The 23,052-nt window shown below is 47.6% G+C and overlaps 2 protein-coding genes across 2 annotated transcripts; one reads left to right on the top strand and one right to left on the bottom strand.

Moving 5' to 3' along the window:
* Positions 1 to 9,805: 9,805 nt before the first annotated feature.
* On the bottom strand, positions 9,806 to 15,642 carry LOC140485954 (protein DVR-1-like). Its single transcript, XM_072584396.1, has 2 exons — positions 15,351 to 15,642; positions 9,806 to 10,608 (listed from the first exon to the last, which is right to left on the bottom strand). The coding sequence occupies exons 1-2, from the start codon at positions 15,640 to 15,642 to the stop codon at positions 9,806 to 9,808; spliced, it is 1,095 nt and encodes a 364-aa protein (XP_072440497.1).
* A 3,574-nt stretch (positions 15,643 to 19,216) lies between these two features.
* On the top strand, positions 19,217 to 22,719 carry LOC140485953 (protein DVR-1-like). The gene is made up of 2 exons (XM_072584395.1): positions 19,217 to 19,508; positions 21,917 to 22,719. The coding sequence occupies exons 1-2, from the start codon at positions 19,217 to 19,219 to the stop codon at positions 22,717 to 22,719; spliced, it is 1,095 nt and encodes a 364-aa protein (XP_072440496.1).
* The last annotated feature ends 333 nt before the right edge of the window (positions 22,720 to 23,052 follow it).

Here is a 23,052-nt window from a genome sequence, read left to right as displayed (position 1 = left end):
GGTATCCCAGAGATGTTCTCTGAAATGATCTCCAAGTTGACGTCCTGTCTCCCAATGTAGAGGAGACCACGTCGTGTGCAATGGATACAGGAGATGACATTCGTGGAGGTACAGGGAGATTTCTGTCGGATGTGGAAGGCTCCTTTGGGGCCTTGGGTAGAGGTGAGGAGGGAGGTGTGGGTGCATGTTTTGCATTTCTTGGAGTGGCAAGGGAAGATGCCAGGTGTGGGGTGCGGGCTGGTGGGGGTGCGTGAATCTGACAAGGGAGTCACGGAGGGAATGGTCTTTCTGTAATGCTGATAGAGGTGGGGAGGGAAATATATCCCTGGTGGTGGGTGGCAGAAATGGCAAAGGATGATGCGATGTATATGGAGGTTGGCGGGGTGGATGGTGAGGGCTCGGGGTGTTCTATCCATTTTTGCATTGGGAGGGGTGGGGTTCAAGAGCAGAGCTGCGGGAAATAGAGGAGATGCATTGGTGGACATCGTCGTCCATGTGGGAGGGGAAATTGCCATCTTTGAAGAAGGAGGCCATCTGGGATTTTCTATAGGGGAATCGGTCATCCTGGGAACAAATGCAGCAGAGAGGGAGGAATTGGGAATAAGGGATGGCGTTTTTACAGGAGGCAGGTTGGGAGGAGGTGTAGTCCAGGTAACTGTGGAACTCAGTGGGCTTGTAGTAGATGTACATGGTTAGTCAGTCGCCGCAGATGGAGATGGAGAGGTCTAGGAAGGGGAGGGAGGTATCCAAGATGGTCTAGGTGAATTTGAGGTTGTGACTTATGCCTGGAATGTTGATTTTCCTGCTCCTCGGATGCTGCCTGACCTGCTGTGCTTTTCCAGCACCACACTCTCGACTCTGATGTGCAGCATCTGCAGTCCTCACTTTCTCGTAATGGAATGCTGGCCTTTATATCAAGAGGACTGAGCATGAGGGTACCAACGTAATGCTGCAGTCATACAAAACCCTGGTTAGACCCCACTTGGAGTACTGTGGGCAGATACTTCGGAAGTATATATTAGCCTTCAAGGTTTACAAGAATGATAACTAGATTTTAAGGGTTAAGTTATGAGGACTAATTATACAAATTAGGCCTATTTTATTGAGAATTTTGAAGTTTAAGTGGTGATCTGAGCGAAGTCTTCAAGATTTTATTTTATTCATTTGGTGGATGTGGATGTCTATGGCTGGTCAACATTTATTGCCTATCCCTTGAGAAGTTGGTGGTGAGCTGCCATTTGCTGTAGGTTGACACACAATGCCCTCAGGGAGGGAATGCCAGGATTTCGACCCAGCGACACTGAAGGAACAGCGATATACTTCCAAATCAGGATAATGAATGGCTTGATGGGGAACTTGCAGTTGGTGGTGTTCCTGTGTATGCTGTCCTTGTCCTTCTTGTTGGAATTGGGCTTGGGTTTGGAAGTTGCTGCTTAGGAATCCTTGGTGAATTTCTGCAGTGCATCTTGCAGATAGTACACATTACTGCTACTGAATGTTGATAGTGGAAGGAGTGGATGCTTGTGGATGAGGTGCCAGTGAAGCAGGTTGCTTTGTCCTGGATAGTGTCAGGCTTCTGGAATGTTGTTAAGAGCTGCATTCACTCAGGCAAGTGGGGAGTATTCCATCACACTCCTGATTTGTATCTTGTAAATGGTGCACAGGCTTTGGGAAATCGGGAAGTGAGTTACTCATTGCAGTATTCCTAGCCTCCAACCTGCTCTTGTAGCCATTGTGTTCATGTGGTGAGACCAGTTGATTTTCTGGTTCAAAGGATGTTGTTAGTAGGGCAATTCAGTGATGGCAACACCATTGAATATTAAGGAACAGCAGTTAGATTATCTCTTGTTGGAAATGGTCTTTGCCAGGTACTTGAGTGGTGTTTAAGTTACTTGTCACTTGTCAGCCCAAGCCTGGATATTTTCCAGATCTTGTCGCATTTGAACATGGACTGCGTCAGAATCTGAGGAGTCATGAATGGTGCTGAACACTGTGCAATCATCAGCGAACATCCCCACCTCTGACCTTATGGTGGAGTGAAGGTCATTGATGAAGCAACTGAAGATAGTTGGGCTTAGGTCACTACCATGAGAAACTCCTGCAGAGATGTCCTGGAGCTGAGATGACTGACCCTCCAACAACCACAACTATCTCCCTATGTGTCTGATATGACTCTGACCAGTGGAGAGTTCGCCCCCAATTCTCATTTATTTCAGTTTTGCTTGGAAACCTTGACGCCACACTCAGTCAAATGTATCCTTGATGTCAAGGGCTCTCACCATTTGATTCCTGATGAAGGGCTTTTCCCCGAAGCATCGATTTTCCTGCTCCTTAGACTCTAATCAGGACCATTACTTTCTCTCTGGAATTCAGCCATTCTGTTCATGTTTGAACCAAGGCCGCTTATGATATCAGGAGTTGAGTGGCCCTGGCGGAAACCAATCTGGGCGTCATTGAGCAGGTTATTGCTGAGTAGATGCTGTTTGATAGCACTGTTGATGACACCTTCCATCACTTTACTGATGATCGAGAATAGACTGATAGGGTGATAATTGGCTGAATTTGTCCTTTTTTTTGTGTACTGGATATATTGTCATGAAAATACCTGTGTTGTAACTATACGGGAAAAGCTTGGCTAGGGGAGCAGCAAGTTCTGGAGGATAGGTCTTCAGTACTATTGCCAGAATGTTGACATAGCCCACAGTCTTTGCAGTATCCAGTGCCTCCAATTGTTTTTTGATATCACTGAGTGAATTGAATTGGCTGAAGACAGGATCAGGGATGCTGGGGACCATTGAAAGAAGCTGAGATGGATCATCCACTTTACACTCCTAACTAAAGATTGCTCCAGCTTTATCTTTTATGCTAGTGTTCCAGCGTTGAGGATTGGGATATTTGTGGATCCGCCTCTTCCAGTGAGTTGTTTAATCATCCACTACTATTCACAACTGAATGTGGCAGGACTGTAGAGCTTAGATCTGATCCATTGGTTGTGGGATCACTTAGCTCTATCACTTGGTGCTTATGCTGTTTGGTGTGCAAGTAGTCCTGTTTGGTAGCTTCACTAGGTTGACTCTTTCATTTTTAAGGCATGCTTGGTGATGCTTCTGGCATGCCCTCCTGTACCATCCATTGAACTAAGGTTGATCTTCTGGCTTGGTGGTAATGTTTGAGTGAGGGATATGCTGGCCCATGAGGTTACAGATTGCGCTGGATTACAAATCCGCTGCTGTTAATGGCCCATGGCACCTCATGGATTCCCAGTCTTCAGTTGCTAGATCTGTTCTAAATCTGTACCATCTTGTACGATGATAGTGCCACACAGCATGATGGAGGGTATTCTCAATATAAAGATAAGACTTTGTCTCCACAAGGACTATATGGGCGGTCACTCTGAACGATACTGTCATGGACAGAATCTTTGCATCCTACAGGTTGGTAGGGATGAGGTCTAGTATGTTTTTTCCCTTTTGTTGGGTCCCTCACCAGCTGCCACAGACCCAGTTAGCAGCTATGTCCTTTAGGACACAACCAACCTGATCAGTAGCACTAGCAGGAAAAGACAGGGTAGATAAAGATAAACTCTTTCCACTGGTTGTGGAGAAAGTGAGGACTGCAGATGCTGGAGATCAGAGCTGAAAAGTGTGTTGCTGGAAAAGCCCAGCAGGTCAGGCAGCATCCAAGGAGCAGGGGAATCGACGTTTCGGGCATAAGCCCTTCTTTAGGAATTCCTGAAGAAGGGCTTATACCTGAAATGTCAATTCTCCTGCTCCTTGGATGCTGTCTGACCTACTGCACTGGTTGAGGATTCTAGAACTAGGGCCATTGTCTGAGAATTAGGGCCAGACCATTCAGGAGAGATTTTAGGAAGCACTTCAGCACACAGTTAAAAAATCACACAACACCAGGTTATAGTCCAACAGGTTTAATTGGAAGCAGTAGCTTTCGGAGCACCACTCCGAATCATCACTTCTGTACACATAAGGTGGGAAATGTTTGGGACTCATTTCCACAAACATTGGTTATTAATTTTAAAGTTGGAGATAGGCACATTTTTGTTTAGCAAAGGTATTAAGGGATATGAGCCAAAGGCAGGTGCATGGAGTTAGGCCAAAGATCAGCCTTGATCTTATTGAATGGTTGTGCAAGCTGGAGGGGTTAAATGGCCTACTTGTGTCGCTACCCAGGGTGTGTCACCCCCATTCCCAGTACTTATTCCTGAGGCACAAAGCTTCTGCCATCAGCACTGGACCCTTCTGAAATTTGAGGACAAGGGTGAATATTTCAATTTCCTATGCTCTGATGGTGGAAAGTTTCCATAGTTGGATTCCGCTCCCCTCTTTTGCCACCTTCCCTTTTCTTACTGAACATCTAAATTCCAGAACCTGCAACAACCATTCCTGTCCCTGCTCTAACTATATCTCCAAAATGGCCACAACTTCAAAGTCCCAGGTACCAACCCATGCAAATTCACCCACCTTATTCCGAATGCTCCTGGCGTTGAAGTAGACACACTTCAAACTGCCTTTATGCTTGCCAGTGAACTCTTGCGACCTTGAAACCACATTTCTGATCTCACTACTCTCAACCTTCTGGACACTGGAACTACAATTTAGGTTCCCATCGCCTCGCTAAATTGTAGGTTCCAGTGTCCAGAAGGTTGAGAGTAGTGAGGTCAGAAATGTGGTTTCAAGGTCGCAAGAGTTCACTGGCAAGCATAAAGGCAGTTTGAAGTGTGTCTACTTCAATGCTAGGAGCATCCGGAATAAGGTGGGTGAACTTGGGTTAGTCCCTGGGACGTTGATATTGTGACCATTTCAGAGACATGGTTAGAACAGGGACAGGAATGGTTGTTGCAGGTTCTGGGATTTAGCTGGTTCAGGAAGAACAGAGAAGGTGGCGAAAAAGGGGGAGGTGTGGCATTGTTAGTCAAGGACAGTATTATGGTGGCAGGAAGGACATTGAGGACTTGTCTACTGAGGTAGTATGGGCTAAGATTTGAAACAGGAAAAGAGAGGACACCTTGTTGGGAGTTTTCTATAGGCCTCTGAATAGTTCCAGAGATTTAGAGGAAAAGATAGCAAAGATAGGTAGCAGCAAAAAGTAACAAAGTAGTTATTATGGAAGACTTTACCTTTCCAAGTATTGACTGGAAGTACTATAGTTCAAGTACTTTAGATGTGTCAGTTTTTGTCCAATGTGTGCAGTTTACAGGTTTCCTGATACAGAATGTACACAGGCCAACAAGAGGAGAGGTCACTTTGGATTTGGTACCGGGTAACAAATCTGGCCAGGTGTTAGATTTGGAGGTAGGTGAGCACTTTGGTGATAGTGACCATAATTCAGTCATGTTTACTTGAGCAATGAAAAGGGATAGGTACATACCGCAGGGTAAGTGTTACAGCTGGGGAAAGGCAATTACGATGCGATTAGGGAAGATTTAGGATGCATAGGATGGAGAAGGAACTGCAGGATATGGGTACAATTGAAATGTGGATCTTATTCAAGGAACAGCTACTGCATGTCCTTGATAAGTATGTACCTGTCAGGCAGAGAGGAAATGGTAGAGCAAGGGAGCCATTGTTTACTAAAGAAGTTGAATCTCTTGTCAAGAGGAAGAAGGCAGCTTATGTTAGGATGAGATGTGAAGGCTCAGTTAGAGCGCTTAAGAGTTACAAGTTAGCCAGGAAAGACCTAAAGAGAGGGCTAAGAAGAGCCAGGAAGGGACGTGAGAAGCCGTTAGCAGATATATCTACAGAAAACTTTAGAGTTTTCATTGATCCTATCAGGAATAAAAGAATGACAAGAGGAAGATTAAGGCCAATCAAGGACAGTAGTGGGAAGTTGTGCATGGAGTCTGAGGAGATAGGAGAAGTGCTAAATGAATATTTTTCATCAGTATTTACACTAGAAAAAGACAATGTTGTCGAGGAGAATACTGAGATACAGGCTACTAGACTAGACAGGACTAAGGTTCACAAGGAGGAGGTGTTAGCAATTCTGAAAAGTGTGAAAATAGATATGTCCCCTTGGCAGGATGGGATTTATCCTAGGATTCTCTGGGAAGCCAGGGAGGAGATTGCGGAGCCTTTGGCTTTGTACTTCATGTTGTCATTGTCTGGAGGAATAGTGCCAGAAGGTTGGAAGATAGCAAATGTTGTCCCCTTGTTCAAGAAGGGGAGTAGAGACAGCCCTGGTAATTACAGACCAGTGAGCCTTACTTCGGTTGTGGGTAAAGTGTTGGTAAGGGTTATAAGAGATAGGATTCATAATCATCTAGAGAGGAATAAGATGATTAGGGATAGTCAACATGGTTTTGTGAAGGGTAGGTTGTGCTTCCCACATCTTACAGAGTTCTTTGAGAAGGTGACCAAACAGGCAGATGAGGGTAAAGCAGTTGACGTGGTGTATATGGATTTCAATAAGGTGTTTGATAAGGTTCCCCATGGTAGGCTATTGTACAAAATACAGAGGCATGGGATTGAGGGTGATTTAGCGATTTGGATCAGAAATCGTCCCGCTGAAAGAAGAACGAGGGTGGTGGTTGATGGGAAATGTTCATCCTGGAGTTCAGTTACTAGTGGTGTACCGCAAAGATCTGTTTTAGGGCCACTGCTATTTGATATTTTTATAAATGACCTGGATGAGAGCATAGAAGGATGGGTTAGTAAATTTGCGGATGACACTAAGGTCGGTAGAGTTATGGACAGTGCTAAATGATGTTGTAGGTTATAGAGGGACACAGATAAGCTGCACGAGCTGGGCTGAGAGGTGGCAAATGGAGTTTAATGTGCAGAAGTGTGAGGTGATTCACTTTGGTTGGTGTAACAGGAATAAGGAGTACTGGGCTTATGGTAAGATTCTTGGTATTGTGGATGAACAGAAAGATCTCAGTGTCCATGTACATAGATCCCTGAAAGTTGCCACCCAGGTTGATAGGGTTGTTAAGGTATATGGTGTGTTAGCTTTTATTGGTAGAGGGATTGGGTTTCAGATCCACAAGGTTATACCGCAGCTGTACAAAACTCTGGTGCGGCCACACTTGGAGCATTGCGTACAATTCTGGCCACCACATTTTCAGAAGGATGTGGAAACTTTGGAAAGGGTTCAAAGGAGATTTACTGGGATGTTGCCTGGTGTGGAGGGAAAATCTTATGAGGAAAGGCTGATGGACTTGAGGCTGTTTTCATTGGAGAGAAGAAGGTTGAGAGATGACTTAATTGAGACATATAAAATAATCAGAGGATGGATTAGGGTAAGATAGTGTGGATAGTGAGAGCCTTTTTCCTTGGATGGTGATGGCTAGCAAGAGGGAACATAACTTTAAATTGAGGGGTGATAGATGTAGGGCAGATGTCAGAGATGGTTCCTTTACTCAGTAGTAGGGGTGTGGAACACACTGCCTGCAACAGTGGTAGACTCGCCAAATTTAAGGACATTTAGATGGTCATTGGATAAACATATGGATGAAAATGGAATCATATAGGCTTCAGATTGGTTCCACAGGTCAGCACAACATCAAAGGGCCTGTTCTGTGCTGTAATGTTCTAGTTACATGGAGTTACACAGAACAATGTTTGGACCAAGAGGGTGCTGGGGGGTCTAGTATGTGCCACCTGGGAGGGTAGTTGAAGAGAGAAACCTCTCAACCTTTAAAAGATACTTGGATGATCCCTTAAAATAGAGTTTTAGAGTCATAGAGATGTACAGCACGGAAACAGACTCTTCGATCCAACTTGTCTATGCCAACCAGATATCCTAAAGTAATCTAGTCCCATTTGCCAGCATTTGGCCAATATCCCTCTAAACCCTTTCTGTTCACATACCCATCCAGATACCTTTTAAATGCTGTAACTGTACCAGCCTCCACCACTTCCTCTGGCAGCTCATTCCATACACGCACCACTCTCTGCATTTGTCGTAACATTCAAGTGTGTGAGCGTAATGCAGGAAATAGTGTATATTCGACTCAAGGTGCTGAATGGCCTCTTCTGTAGAAACCAGAGGAAGTGCGCTCTTGGCCCAATCTTGTCTACGCCGATCCAAACACACCCAGATGCCTTTCTAACCTCATCTTGCTGCACATGGCCCAGACCCCAGTAGCTTACAGCACTTAGGGTGCATTCCCAGTTACTTTAGGTCTTCACCTTCACCATTCATTGAGGCAGCAAACTCCAGATATCCACCATCCTCAATACAAAATAGCTTTTCCTCACATCCCTTCTGCCTTTCGCTTACATCTATGACCTCTGCTTTTTGAGCTCTCTACCAAGGACAACCAGTTCCTCCTGTCTACTCAATGTAAGAGCAAATTACTGCAGATGCTGAAAACACCAAATACTGGAGATCACAACAGGTCAGACAGCATTCATGGAGAGAGCGCAAGCCAACATTTTGAGTCTTGATGACTCTTCAGAGCCAAATTTGTTGCTTTTCTCTTATCTACAGCTCCCACTATCAAATACTAAACACGGTATGATTCAGTCTCAGACACAATGAATCCTAGATGAAAATATACAAATTTCCCTGGATAATTATATTAATGCTATCACAGGACTTTGGTGAGGCCTTTTCTGGAGTACAATGTCCAATTCTGGTCACCCTGCTACAGGAAGGATTTAATATGGAGAGGATTCAGAAGAGATTTACCATGATGTTGCCAGGAATGGAGGGTTGGAGTTACAAGGAGAGGCAGGATAGGCTGGGATGTTTTTCATTGGAGCATAGGAGGTTATGAGGTAATTTTATAGCTGTCGATAAAATCATGAAGTGTATAGATAAGGTGAACGGCAGGCATCTTTTCCCTAGGGTGGGGATTTTAAGACTTGGGGGGGGACATTTTTAATGGGTGAGGAGAAAGATTTTAAAAAGGCATGAGAGATAAAAGAAGAGTGGTCAGTATGTGGAATGAACTTCCAGAGGGAGTGGTGGATGAGGGTACAGTTATATTTAAAAAGATGTTTGGAAAAGTTCAGAGTATGGAGTGCAATTCTGGTCTCCCTCCTATCGGAAGGATGTTGTGAAACTTGAAAGAGTTCAGAAAAGATTTACAAGGATGTTGCCAGGGTTGGACGATTTGAGCTGTAGGGAGAGGCTGAACAGGCTGAGGGGTGACCTTATAGAGATTTATAAAAACATGAGGGGCATGGATAGGGTAAATAGACAAAATCTTTTCCCTGGATTGGGGGAGTTCAGAAATAGAGGGCATAGGTTTAGGGTGAGAGGGGAAAAATGTAAGAGGGACCCAAGGGGCAGCCTTCTCACACAGAGGGTGGTACATGTATGGAATGAGCTGCCAGAGGACGTGGTGGAGGCTGGTACAATTGCAACATTTAAGAGGCATTTGGATAGGTATATGAATAGGAAGGGTTTGGAGGGATATGGGCCGGGTGCTGGCAGGGGGGACTAGATTGGGTTGGGATATCTGGTCGGCATGGACGGGTTTTTCCAAAACGTCTGTTTCGTGCTGTACATCTCTATGACTAAGTGCATAAATAGGAAACATTTGGAAGGATATGGGCCAGGAGCAAGCAGGTGGGAATAGATTAATATGGTCAGAATGGAATGGTTGGACTGAAGGGTCTGTTTCAGTGCAATATGACCCGAACAATTTTAGCGAAGGGACACTGCAAAGCAAGCAGGAAAATTGTTACACTGTCACATTTGGAGATAACCCAGCTTGACACTAAAAAAAATACAATTGGAAAACAAATGTTTATTGAGAGTGAAGAAATAAATCACTAAAGATGGTTAAAAGAGAAACAACAGCAACTGAATTAAAAACAACTTTGCTTGGAGGAAGATCTCATCGGCAGCCGCACTCATCCACCACCATCTCATCATAATGTCTGAGGACAACGTTGTCATTGTTATCGTAATAGAGCATGGAGATGGGGGAGAGTTTAATGGGGACACAGCAGGGTTGGGGAGTGTCCTCAGGGTCAGTGGCGTGCACCAGGGTTTGCAGAATGGCATGGTTGGTGCCGTTCAGGCTTTCGCTCAGTGGGTAAGGGCACTCCCCGTGGCAATAGTTGGCCATGTAGCCCTGGGGGGCAATGATCCAGTGCTGCCAGCCCACGTCCCTGAACTGGATGTGGAGCCTCCTGCGCTTGCAGACGCGGCTGAAGGCCAGGGGCAGCTGGAAGGAGCTCCTCTTCCTCCTTGACGCCCGGCATTTCTCCCGGTTCAGGCTCACCACCAGCAGTGAGGCACGCAAGGCCAGTCCGAGACGGGCACAGGCCAGGCCCGGTACCCGCCTGCTCCCCATCAGGGAGCTGCCCACCTCCAGAATGGCACCCAGGTTCCCGCTGTACTGCCTCCAGGCCCTGGAGACAACAGTCAGGTCAAAGTTGAGGGAGACGCGGAGGCTCTGGAAGGACTGTGAGAAGATGAGGCTCGGACTGGAGCGGGGGTGCCCTCCCACCTTCCAGAGGGACAGGGTGCAGGTTTCCCCTGCTGCCCCGGGGAGTGGGTACGGCTCTCCCGGGAAGCTCAGCTCCAGTTGGGCCAACGTCAGCTCCTCCGCCTCCTCCAGCACCGACAGGTTAAAGTAGAGCCTTCTCCGAGTGAATAGCCATGGCTGGGATCCCAGGCCAGAGATCGGACTCCCTGACAAAAAAAAACAAAACAACGATTCGCATTTACGTAGCGCCAGCAACCTAATCAAGCATCCCAAGGTGCTGCTTCATAGTATTATAAAACAAAAAGGCATACGTGGAGTTGGCAGATCAGGCAAGCTAGAGTCTATTCAAGGAAGCACGTTTTCATTAGATTCTTAAAGCACAAAAGCAAGATGGAGATTCAGAGATTCCCAGAGCCGGGGGTTGAGGCAACTGAATGTAGGGGCCACGAGTGACAGAGCAAATAAATGGGAATGCAACCAGAGGTGAGAGTTAAAGGAATGCTGATATCTCAGAGTGTGGTGGATTTGGAGAATACAGAGAGAGAAACAAACAATGGAGGGATTTGAAAAGAAGGAAGAGAATTTGTTTTCAGAAAATCAAGATGTTGCTTGAGGCGGAACTGGCGTAGAATCAGACAGCACAGGGATGATAAGGGAACAGACTGCCTGCACATTAAGGCACAGGAAACATCATCTTGGATAATCTCCAGAGGATTGTATGTCAGAGAAGAGCTGGAAGTGTGTGGGAATAGTAGAGTCTGAGTCTGAGTCGGGTGTGAATTATAGCAGCGATTGATTGGAGATGGGGGCGACGTCATATAGGTGGAAATTACTGGTTTCAGTGAGGAGATGGGAAGTTAGACTTGGGTCAAACATGACTCTAAGGCTGTGAACAGATATAGAACAGAGCAGAACAGCCCATTAGATTAGATTACTTACACTGTGGAAACAGGCCCTTTGGCCCAACAAGTCCACACCGACCCGCCGAAGCGCAACCCACCCATACATCTACATCTACCCCTTACCTAACACTATGGGCAATTTAGCATGGCCAATTCACCTGACCTGCACATCTTTGGACTGTGGGAGGAAACCGGAGCACCCAGAGGAAACCCACGCAGACACGGGGAGAACGTGCAAACTCCACACAGACAGTCGCCTGAGGCGGGAATTGAACCCGGGTCTCTGGCGCTGTGAGGCAGCAGTGCTAACCACTGTGCCACCGTGCCGCCCATTACAGGCCATTTCACCCATGATGTTGTGCCAAGCATTTATCTTAATCTAAGATCAACATAACTTGCACACCCTGCAAATCACTGCCATCATCTGCTTGTCTAGCAGTCACTTAAATGTCCCTAATGTCTCAGACTCTACTCCCATCGCTGGCAGTGCATTCCCCACACCCACCATTCTGTGTAAAGAACCTACTTCTGGCATCGCCCTAAACCTTCCTCCAAACACCTTTAAATTATGACCCCTTGTGACAGCTATTTCTGTTCTGGGGAAAAGTCTCTGGTATCTACTCTATCTATGCCTCTCACTACCTTGTACACCTCTATCAAGTCACCTCTCTTCCTTCTCTCTAGTGTGAAAAGCCCTAGCTCACTCAACCGCTCTTCAGCCAAGCCCTTGGATCGAAGCAGCATCCTGGTAAATCTCCTCTGTACCCTCTCTAAAGCAAACACATCCTTCCTATAATGAGGTAACCAGAACAGGACACAATATTCCAGGCCGTGATCTAACCAGGGTTTAGAGTTGCAGCAAAACCTCACGGCTCTTAAACTCAACCCCCTGTTAATAAAAGCCAAAATACCATACGCATTAATAACAACTCTACCAACTTGGGTGGCAACTTTGAGGGATCTATGTATGTGGACTCCAAGTTCCCACTGTTTCTCCACACTACCAAGAATCCAGTCTTTAACCCAATACTCAGCATTCAAATTTGACCTTCCAAAATGAATCACTTCGCATTTATCTAGGTTGAACTCCATCAGCCACTTCTCAGCCCAGCTCTGCATCCTGTCAGTGTCTTGTTGTAGCCTGCAACAGCCCTCAACACTATCTACAGCAGCCATCATCTCCTTGTCTAGCAGTCACTTGAATGTCCCTAATGTCTCAGACTCTACTCCCATCTCTGGCAGTGTATTCCCCACACCCACCATTCTGTGTAAAGAACCTACTTCTGGCATCGCCCTAAACCTTCCTCCAAACACCTTTAAATTATGACCCCCTGTGATATCAGTATACTTACCAACCCATCCTTCCATTTCTCCATCCAAGTCATTTATAAAATTTCAAAGAGCAGAGGCCCAAGAACAGCTCCCTGCTGGACACTACTGGTCACCAACTTCCAAGCAGAACACTTTCCATCCACTACCACTCGCTGTCTTCTTTCGGTGAGCCAATTCTGTATCCAGACAGCCACATTTCCCTGTATCCCATACCACCTTACTTTCTGAATAAGCCTACTGTGGGCAACCTTATCAAATGCCTTATGAAATCCACATACACCACACCCACTGCTCAAGCTTCATCAACATGTCTCGTCACATCCTCAAAGAACTCAGTGAGACTTGTGAGGCCTGACCTGCCCCTCACAAAGCCCGACTGACTGACTATCTTTAATCAAACTATGTTTTTCCAAATAGTTACAAATTGTATCTCTCAGAATCCTTTCCAGTACTTAGCTTACAACAGACATAAGGCTGACTGGTCTGTAATTCCCAGAGAGTTCCCTATTCCCTTTCACGAACAGAGGAACAACCTTCGCCTCCCTCCAATCAGCTGGTACTACCCCCATGAAGAGTGAAGATGCAAAGATCATCGCCAGAGATGCAGCAATCTCATTCCTCGCTTCCCTTGGATATATCTGGTCCGGCCCTGGCGACCAGCTATCTTAATGCTTCCCTGAATTTCCACATATCCATTTTCTTAATATCAAACTGTTCAAGCCTTTTAATCTGGTCCATGGTGTTCACACCATCAGCGAGGTCCCTTTCCAATGAATACTGAAGGAAAAAAAAAACTCATTCAGAGCCTCTCCTACCTCTTCAGACTCCAGACACTATCCCTGCACTATCCCAGATCGACCCTAACCTCTCTCTGATCATTCTCTTATTCCTCACATAAGTGTAGAATGGTTTTAGGTTTTCCCTAGTCCTTCCCCCCCCCCCCCCAAGTATTTTTCATGCCCCCTCCTAGCTCTCCTCAGTCCATTTTATATGCAGAAGATCAAGTGGGGGACAGGGTAAGGAGTAAACAGTGGACAGGGATAAAGCCCAAAGAACAGTTGGACAGGCAAAGGAGTTGATAACAATCTGGCTGAGAGAGTAAATAGCTGTTAATGGAGACTGTTAGTGGCTATCAATAGGTAGCGTGTAATGGCAGGGTAGCTGATAACAAACCTGGTGTGAGAGACTGGGGCCTAGGACATGGGGCAAGTTCAGCCCTAAAATTATTCAATTTTATATCGAATCTGGAGGGCTGCAGGGTCCCCAAGTGGAAAATGAGGTGTTGTTCTTCCAGCTTGAACTGAGCTTTGCTGGAGCACTGCAGCAAACCTGAGACCGAGGTCTTGGTCAGGGAACAAGGTGGTGTGTTAAAAGTGGCAGACTGTTGGAAACTCGGGGTGTTTTGTGCAGGCAGAACACAGGAGTGCTGCGAAGTGGTCACCCAGTCTCCACTCAGTTTCCTCAGTGTAGAGACCACATTGTGAGCATTGAATGCAGTAGAATGTGGGATTAATCTGGTCCATGGTGTTCACACGATCAACGATTTCCCTTTCCAGTGAATACTGAAGGAAAAAAACTCATTCAGAGCCTCTCCTACCTCTTCAGACTCCAGGCACAAGTTCCCTGCACTATCCCTGATCAGCCCTACCCTCTCTCTGATCATTCTCTTACTCCTCACGTTGAGGAATTGTGGGAAGCGCAGGTAAAGTGCTGCTTCACCTGGAAGGTGCGTTTGGGCCGGAGGGTAGTGAAGAGGGAGGAGGTAAATGGAAAGATGCAAGGGATGGGCAGATGTGGTTACAGGGGAAGGTGCCATGGGGTTTTGGAAGCAAAGGAAGAGTGGACCAGGGTGTCCTGAGAGGGAATAGTCCCTGTGGAAGGCAGACGAGGGGAGAAGGGAGGGGAATGTGTGTCTGGTGATGCTATCTCTCTGGAAGTAGCAGAAATGGTGGCTGATGATCTTCTGGACGTGGATGCTGGTGGGATGATAGGTAAAGACAAGGTTAACCCTATTGCTGTTGGAGGGAAAAGAGGAAGCTTCCAGTTTCCTGCCACTTTAACACATCACCCTGTTCCTTGGCCAACATGTCTGCCCCAGACTTGCAGCAGTGTTCCAGCAAAGCTCAGTGCAAGCTGGAAGACTAACACATCATTTTCCACTTGGGGACCCTGCAGATAGAGTTCAGTAACTTTAGGGCCTGAACTATCCCCCTGTCCTAGCCCTCTACCACCCACACCAAGCCTTGTTATCGCAGAGACAAAACAAAACTGTAGATGCTGGAATCCAAGGTAGACAGGCTGGATGAACACAGTAAGCCAGACAGCATCAAGAGGTGGAGAAGTCAACATTTTAGGTGTAACCCTTCTCCAGGGCTGGGGGTGGGTGTAAGGGAAGCTGCGGATAAAGGTGGAGATTGGGGGTGGGGGGTGGGGGTTGGGGGTTGGGGTGAGGAAAGAGGAAGGTGCAGGGTGGTGAGGTGGGGATAGGTCAACACAGGTAGAGGGTATCGTTTGGTTGGTCAATGGGAGGAATGAATCCAGTTGGTGGCTGGAAGGGAGGGTTGATGCACATAATGAAAGGTGGGGAGGTGGGGCAAGAGGCTTAGGAGGGAGCTTATTTGAAATTGGAAAACTCAATGTTCAGTCCTCAGAGGAGTAACCAGACTAACCGCTCCTACCCCATCCCCACTTCACCCTGCCTTAGGGTCACTTACCCAGATCAGGAAGATGACGGATAGTGTCTCCATCCACCCCCATCTCATCCACTCGGCACGGCTCAGCTCCAGTTGGGTCATCCTGGGTGAGGGGCCTAGACCTCCTGTGGTACATTTTCCAGAACTGAGCTGGCACAGGCCTGGGTTCAGAGGGCTGGGGTCTGCTCCGTAAACCCAATGCTTTCAGGAAGGCCTTCTCCTGAACCAGGGGCTCCAGCAGCGGCTCCCCCAGACCGACTGGGCAAAGGGAAATCACAGTGACAGAGAGAAAGAGCCAGCCCAGCGCAGCCATTGTTAGCTCCAGTACCAAGGACTCAAGAGAAAAAGCTGGGCCCAGTTCTGTTACAAAGCAGGGTCAGACTCAATTAACCCAGTCAACTGGTGATTCAAGCTCTCTCTCTCTCTCTCTCTCTTTCTCTCTTTCTATCTATCTGTCTGACTGTAATTAACATTTCAACAGGGAGCCCCCAGGAGCAGCCTCACATTCTGGGGCTGAGGGGAGCAAGGAACCTTCCTGCCTCCACCATTTGGGATCCTGACTGCTGGTGTCCCTGGGTTTGAATAAGCTGCCAACGTTCATCAATTCTCACCTATGGTGAGTGCTCAGTGGCTCTTCAAAGGAGCTGAATAATGGTGTTTGCATCTGAAAGGGGCTCCCTCTCCATCCAGACAGACAGCGAAAGGGTTAATCCCAGATACAGAGTCTTGACAGATTTAAAGTAACCAGAATTTTCATTTACATTACTTCCAATCAAGTCTTTTAAGAGGAGAGGAATCAGTGGTAACATGACTTAGCTTTATAGTTTAGCAACTGAAAGAGGCCATTCAGCCCTTCAAACTAATCTATATCATTCAATTAATTAATCTGTGGCCCAACCTCAGCTATCAGGTTTGGTTCTGTAATCCCTAACAACTATATCTAATAAAAAAAATCTCCCAAATTCTGTTTCAGAATTTTCAACTGCACTTTTGAAGGGAGAGTTCCATATATGCATACTCCTTGGTGTAAATGGGTAGCTCTAATTTAAGGTCATACCCCCCTCCCCTTGTTCTGGACTATCCTCCACCCCTCAAACAAAGGTAATGATTCCTCCCTACCCAACATATCAACTCCTTCAATTATCTTAAACTCCTCAATTAGTTAACAACAAGAATTTATAAGCCTCGTCTGTGGAGCCAGTTTTCAGAACTTAACCCTTTAACAGCCTGAATAGGGGAAGATGACGGCCTGGTGGTGTTATTCTGGGGAGAAAGTGAGGACTGCAGATGCTGGAGTTCAGAGCTGAAAAATGTGTTGCTGGAAAAGCGCAGCAGGTCAGGCAGCATCCAAGGAGCAGGAGAATCAACGTTTCGGGCATAAACCCTTCTTTAGGAATGAGGAGGGTGTGCAAAGCAGGCTAAGATAAAAGGCGGGGGGGGGGGGGGGGCACACGTTGGGAATGCGATAGGTGGAAGGAGGTTAAGGTGAGGGTGATAGGCCGGAGAGGGGGTGGGGGCGGAGAGGTCGGAAGAAGATTGCAGGTCAAGAAGGTGGTGCTGAGTCCAAGGGTTGGGACTGAGAAAAGGTGAGGGGAGGGGAAATGAGGAAGCTGGAGAAATCTGCATTCATCCCTTGTGGTTGGAGGGTTCCTAGGCGGAAGATGAGTCGATCTTCCCCCAGGCGTCGTGTTGCCATGGTGTGGCGATGGATGAGGCCAAGGACCTGCACGTACTTGGTGGAGTGGGAGGGGGAGTTAAAGTGTTATTCTGGGGACCCAGGTTCAAATCTTACTGCAGCACATGGAATTTGAATTCAACTTTTAAAAAATCTGGAACTAACAGACTAATGATTGTTGGATGATTATTGGGAAAACTCATCTGGTTCCTTTAGGCAAGGAAATCTGCCATCCTTACCTGGTCTGGCCTACATGTGACTCCAGACCCACAGCAACGTGGTTGACTCTAAACTGCCTCTGGGGAAATAGGGATGGGCAATAAATTCTACTTAGGCAGCGATGCCCTCAACACGTGGATGAATAAAGAAGAAAAGATTATCACGCTCGTGAATATCAAGCTATGCAGTCCTCCCTCTGAAGTCCATTCTTACATTTATTGTGTAGCACTGAGTTCTGTATTGGTGATGTGGTGACCTTTAGACACATGCAACACTTTCCACTCCTTTGTATCCAGCCCCTTTGAGGTGAAACGTGACGATTCATTATTCTAAATCATGAAGGGGGCCTGGGCACAGTCAGCAGGGAGAAGCATTCCCTGTGGGGCTAGGATAGAGAACTAGGGGGCACCAAGTAAAAGCAAAAGTAGCGATGAAGGTATAATCTCATTGGATGGTGGAGCAGACTCTGCGGGCTGAATGGTGAAAGTGAGGACTGCAGATGCTGGAGATCAGAGTTGAGAGTGTGGTGCTGGAAAAGCACAGCAGATCAAGCAGCATCCAAGGAGCAGGAAAATCGACGTTTCGGGCAAAAGCCCTTCATCAGGGAGCTTCCTGATGAACAGCTTTTGCCCAAAAAGTCGATTTTCCTGCTCCTCGGATCTGCCTGACCTGCTGTGCTTTTCCAGCACCACACCTTATGGGCTGAATGGTCTACCTTTGTTCCTACATCTTATGAGACAAGTGGATAGGGTCAGGAATACACTACCTGATCGTGTGGTGGATGCAGGTTTTGATTTGATTTATTATTATTCTGTGTACTGAAGTACACAGTGAAAAGTGCTGTCTTATGTGCTTTACAGGCAGAATGTACTCTACACATGCATCAGGGTAACAGAACAAAGTGCAGGTTACAATGTCACAGCTGCAGAGAAGCTGCAGAGAGAGATCAATACTAAAGAAGTCCATTCAAATTTTGATAACAATGGTTCAATGAAAACCTTCAAATGGGAGCAGGATCATTAGCTCAAGTGAGGTTAAATGCAGGGCTATGCAGGGAGTATTGCTTATGCAGAGGGCCAGTACAGAGACGGAGGGCCAAGTGGCTTTTTTCTGGATTGCAATCCAATCCTGCGTAAAAACAATGACTGCAGATGCTGGAAACCAGATTCTGGATTAGTGGTGCTGGAAGAGCACAGCAGTTCAGGCAGCATCCAAGTAGCTTCGAAATCGACGTTTCGGGCAAAAGCCCTTCATCAGGAATAAAGTCGATTTCGAAGCTACTTGGATGCTGCCTGAACTGCTGTGCTCTTCCAGCACTACTAATCCTGCAATCCAATCCTGTTAGCCTTAATGATTTTTTGTTTTGTATTGTTCAGTAACTCTGAGTGCTTTTTGTGTCTAAAACTCTCTGTGCCTCCCAAATTCTCACTGCTTAAAGAAAGACTGCTCATTCTTGAGTTGAAAGGCTGACTCGCTATTTGGCCTAACAGCTGGATGCCTGTCCCTGCAGACTACCTGGAATACACACTTCAGTCTGGGAGACTCCACAAAGCTGTCTGAGTCGAAGGGGAGAGCTTATGATGTTAACATGAAGTCCAGCAGTGTCTGTCTGGGATGGAGAGGGAGCCCCTTTCAGATGCAAACACCATCATTCAGCCCCTTTGAAGAGCCACTGAGCACTCACCATAGGTGAGAATTGATGAACGTTGGCAGCTTATTCAAACCCAGGGACACCAGCAGTCAGGATCCCAAATGGTGGAGGCAGGAAGGTTCCTTGCTCCCCTCAGCCCCAGAATGTGAGGCTGCTCCCGGGGGTGGGGGGTGGGGGGTGGGGGCTCCCTGTTGAAATGTTAATTACAGACAGATAGATAGATATATATAGAGAGAGAGAGAGCTTGAATCACCAGTTGACTGGGTTAATTGAGTCTGACCCTGCTTTGTAACAGAACTGGGCCCAGCTTTTTCTCTTGAGTCCTTGGTGCTGGAGCTAACAATGGCTGCGCTGGGCTGGCTCTCTCTCTCTGTCACTGTGATTTCCCTTTGCCCAGTCGGTCTGGGGGAGCCGCTGCTGGAGCCCCTGGTTCAGGAGAAGGCCTTCCTGAAAGCATTGGGTTTACGGAGCAGACCCCAGCCCTCTGAACCCAGGCCTGTGCCAGCTCAGTTCTGGAAAATGTACCACAGGAGGTCTAGGCCCCTCACCCAGGATGACCCAACTGGAGCTGAGCCGTGCCGAGTGGATGAGATGGGGGTGGATGGAGACACTGTCCGTCATCTTCCCGATCTGGGTAAGTGACCCTAAGGCAGGGTGAAGTGGGAGGGTGAAGTGGCTGAGGACGTGAATTCAGGGGGTTGGGGGTATGGTAGGAACAGCCTGGCTAACTACTCCTTCCTGTTAGAATTTGGTACTCACAGCCAAGTGGAATGAGTGAGGGAAATATTACCGTCAGGGTTTTGAGGGAAAGCTCGATCAGGGGGATGTGTGGAGAAGGATTTGCTGGCAGGATGAGAGGAAACAAGAATGGGAGGAAGCTGGAGCAGGGAATAACCACTGGCAGGGATTTGGAGAGCAGCAAGATCTTGTGTCTGTGGTAAACACTGTATCCCCTCCCTGTCATACTGTCTGAGTGACTGCAAATACCCGAGAAGGAGCTGTACTGCTCCCTGTCCTGTTGAAGAATGTGCGATGCTTGGTTATCACTTTTGGCTGGGTATCAATGATTAGTGAATGTATTTGAGCCTCTATTATTATTACAACTCGTCCTTAATTGGGAGGCCCAACCTGCCTTTCCTTGGTGGGAGTGGAGTGGGCGGTCTGTCAGGGAGTCCCCTGTTTCCTTTGGGAGGGGTGTGGTGTGGCTCGGCCTGAATTCCTGAGGCAAGTGGTGTCTGTGTGGGCGTGGCGCTACCTGGGAGGACTAGGCTCACTCTGAGGTTGTGTTACCTGGAAGTGAGGGATGAGGGGGGGGGGGGGGGGGGGTGCATGGTGGGGGTTGGGGACATTGATGTCAAGGTCAGTATGCCCCCCATGGGGGCACGGTCAGTGTTGCCCCATGTAGGTGTGCCTACCCTGGAGACAGTTTTGACCTGCCCCATTCACTGGTCGTGCAGATGTTTTAAGGGTCCTAGGTTCAATTCTAGCCTTGGGCGACTGTCTGTGTGGAGTTTCCACATTCTCCCCGTGTTTGCGTGGGTTCCTCCAGGTGCTCCAGTTTCATCCCACAATCCAAAGATGTGCAGTTCAGGTGAATTGGCCATGCTAAATTGCCCATAGTGTTAGGTGCATAAGTCAGAGGGAAATGGGTCTGGCTGGGTTACTCTTCGGAGGACTGGTTGGGCTGAAGGGCCTGTTTCCACACTGTAGGGAGTCTAATCTAATCTAATCTAATTTGGGAATACATCTCTTCAACTATTGTCCCTCTCTCCTTTAAATCTGCCATCACCTAGGGAAAAACAACTCTTGGCCTGACCAATCATTCAAACTATTCCCCTGACCTCCCCCCCCTACACCCCCCCCTTCCCCCCCCCCCCCCCCCCCCCCCCCCAACCCCACCATCTCCCATTTGCCTCCTGAATCCTTCCCTGGGCCTTCATGTTTACATCTCTCTGATGACACTGACAGCTCCTGGCACTATCTCATCACCACCGCCTCTCAGACTGCATGTCTTTTCACAGCCTTAGTGTCACATTTGACCCCAAGACTAACTTCCAATCTCCTCACTGAAGCCAGTAATTTCCACCCCGTTGCCCCGTCTCAGATCATTTGCTGCTGTAATTCTCATCCAACCCCAGACTCAGTTATTCCCACACACTCCTGGCGCCTCTCTGACACTAAATCCTCTGGAAACTTGAGATTATCCAAAATGCTGTTCAGGGTGGCATGGTGGCTCAGTGGTTAGCACTGCTACCTCAAAGCGCCAGGGACCCAGGTTCAATTCCCACTTTGGGTGACTGTCTGTGTGGAGTTTGCACATTCTCCCCGTGGCTGCGTGGGTTTCCTCCGGGTGCTCCAGTTTCCTCCCACAATCCAAAATGTGCAGGTTAGGTGACAAAATGTGCAGGTTAGGTGAATTGGCAATGCTAAATTGCCTGTAGTGTTAGGTACGTTAGTCAGGGGTAAATGGGTCTGGATGGGTTGCTCTTTGGAGGGTTGGCGTGGACTTGTTGGGCCGAAGGACCTGTTTCCACACCATAGCAAATCTAATCTAATCTGTGCCTTAATGTGCAGCCAGTCTGAACCCTTATCATCCCTGTGCTGTCTGACCTACACCAGCTCCTGCTCAAGCAACATTTTGATTTTTTTAAAAAACTCTCATCCTGTTTTTCAACTCCCTCCACAACCTTACCCCTCCCTATCTCTGTACTGTATTCTCCTCCAATTCCATGACCCCCTGAGATATCAGCATTCCTCTAACACTGACCTCTTGTTGTATTCCCAGTTTTATTTGCTCTGTCACTTGTGTCCCCTGCATTCAGTTGCCTCAACCCCAGGCTCGGGAATCTCTGATTCTCCATCTTGCTTTTGTGCTTTAAAATTCTAATGAAAATGTGCTTCCTTGAATAGACTCTAGCTTGCCTGATCTGCCAACTCCATGTATGTCTTTCTTAGTTTGGGAACACTGCAGTGTAGCACCTTGGGATGCTTGATTAGGTTGGTGGTGCTATATAAATGCAAATCATTGTATTTTTTTGTCAGGGAGTCCGATCTCTGGCCTGGGATCCCAGCCATGGCTATGCACTCGGAGAAGGCTCTACTTTAACTTGTCGGTGCTGGAGGAGGCGGAGGAGCTGACGTTGGCCCAACTGGAGCTGAGCTTCCCGGGAGAGCCGTACCCACTCCCCGGGGCAGCAGGGGAAACCTGCACCCTGTCCCTCTGGAAGGTGGGAGGGCACCCCCGCTCCAGTCCAAGCCTCATCTCCTCACAGTCCTTCCAGAGCCTCCGCGTCTCCCTCAACTTTGACCTGACCGTTGTCTCCAGGGCCTGGAGGCAGCACAGCGGGAACACAGGTGCCATCCTGGAGGTGGGCAGCTCCCTGATGGGGAGCAGGCGGGTACCGGGCCTGGCCTGTGCCCGTCTCGGACTGGCCTTGCGTGCCTCACTGCTGGTGGTGAGCCTGAACCGGGAGAAATGCCGGGCGTCAAGGAGGAAGAGGAGCTCCTTCCAGCTGCCCCTGGCCTTCAGCCGCGTCTGCAAACGCAGGAGGCTCCACATCCAGTTCAGGGACGTGGGCTGGCAGCACTGGATCATTGCCCCCCAGGGCTACATGGCCAACTATTGCCACGGGGAGTGCCCTTACCCACTGAGCGAAAGCCTCAACGGCACCAACCATGCCATTCTGCAAACCCTGGTGCACGCCACTGACCCTGAGGACACTCCCCAACCCTGCTGTGTCCCCATTAAACTCTCCCCCATCTCCATGCTCTATTACGATAACAATGACAACGTTGTCCTCAGACATTATGATGAGATGGTGGTGGATGAGTGCGGCTGCCGATGAGATCTTCCTCCAAGCAAAGTTGTTTTTAATTCAGTTCCTGTTGTCCCTCTTTTAGCCTATTTTATATGATTTATTTCTTCCCCCCCAATAAACATTTGCTTTCAAACTATATTTTTTAGTGTCAAGCTGGTTTTGGTTTTTATCTCCAAATGTGACAGTTTTCCAACTTGCTTTGCGGAGTCATTTTGATATTTAAAGCTCATTCATTTGACCGAGGCCCAGCAGAACTAATTTGGAATATCTGGTGTAATCTTGCATAACACCAGGTTATAGTCCAACAGGTTTATTTGGAAGCGCTAGCTTTCAGAGCCCTGCTCCTTCGTCAAGTGATTG

Source organism: Chiloscyllium punctatum, chromosome 15, assembly GCF_047496795.1.
Source record: "Chiloscyllium punctatum isolate Juve2018m chromosome 15, sChiPun1.3, whole genome shotgun sequence".
Classification (NCBI taxonomy): Eukaryota; Metazoa; Chordata; class Chondrichthyes; order Orectolobiformes; family Hemiscylliidae; genus Chiloscyllium; species Chiloscyllium punctatum.
This window is presented reverse-complemented; position numbering and strand designations above follow the sequence as displayed.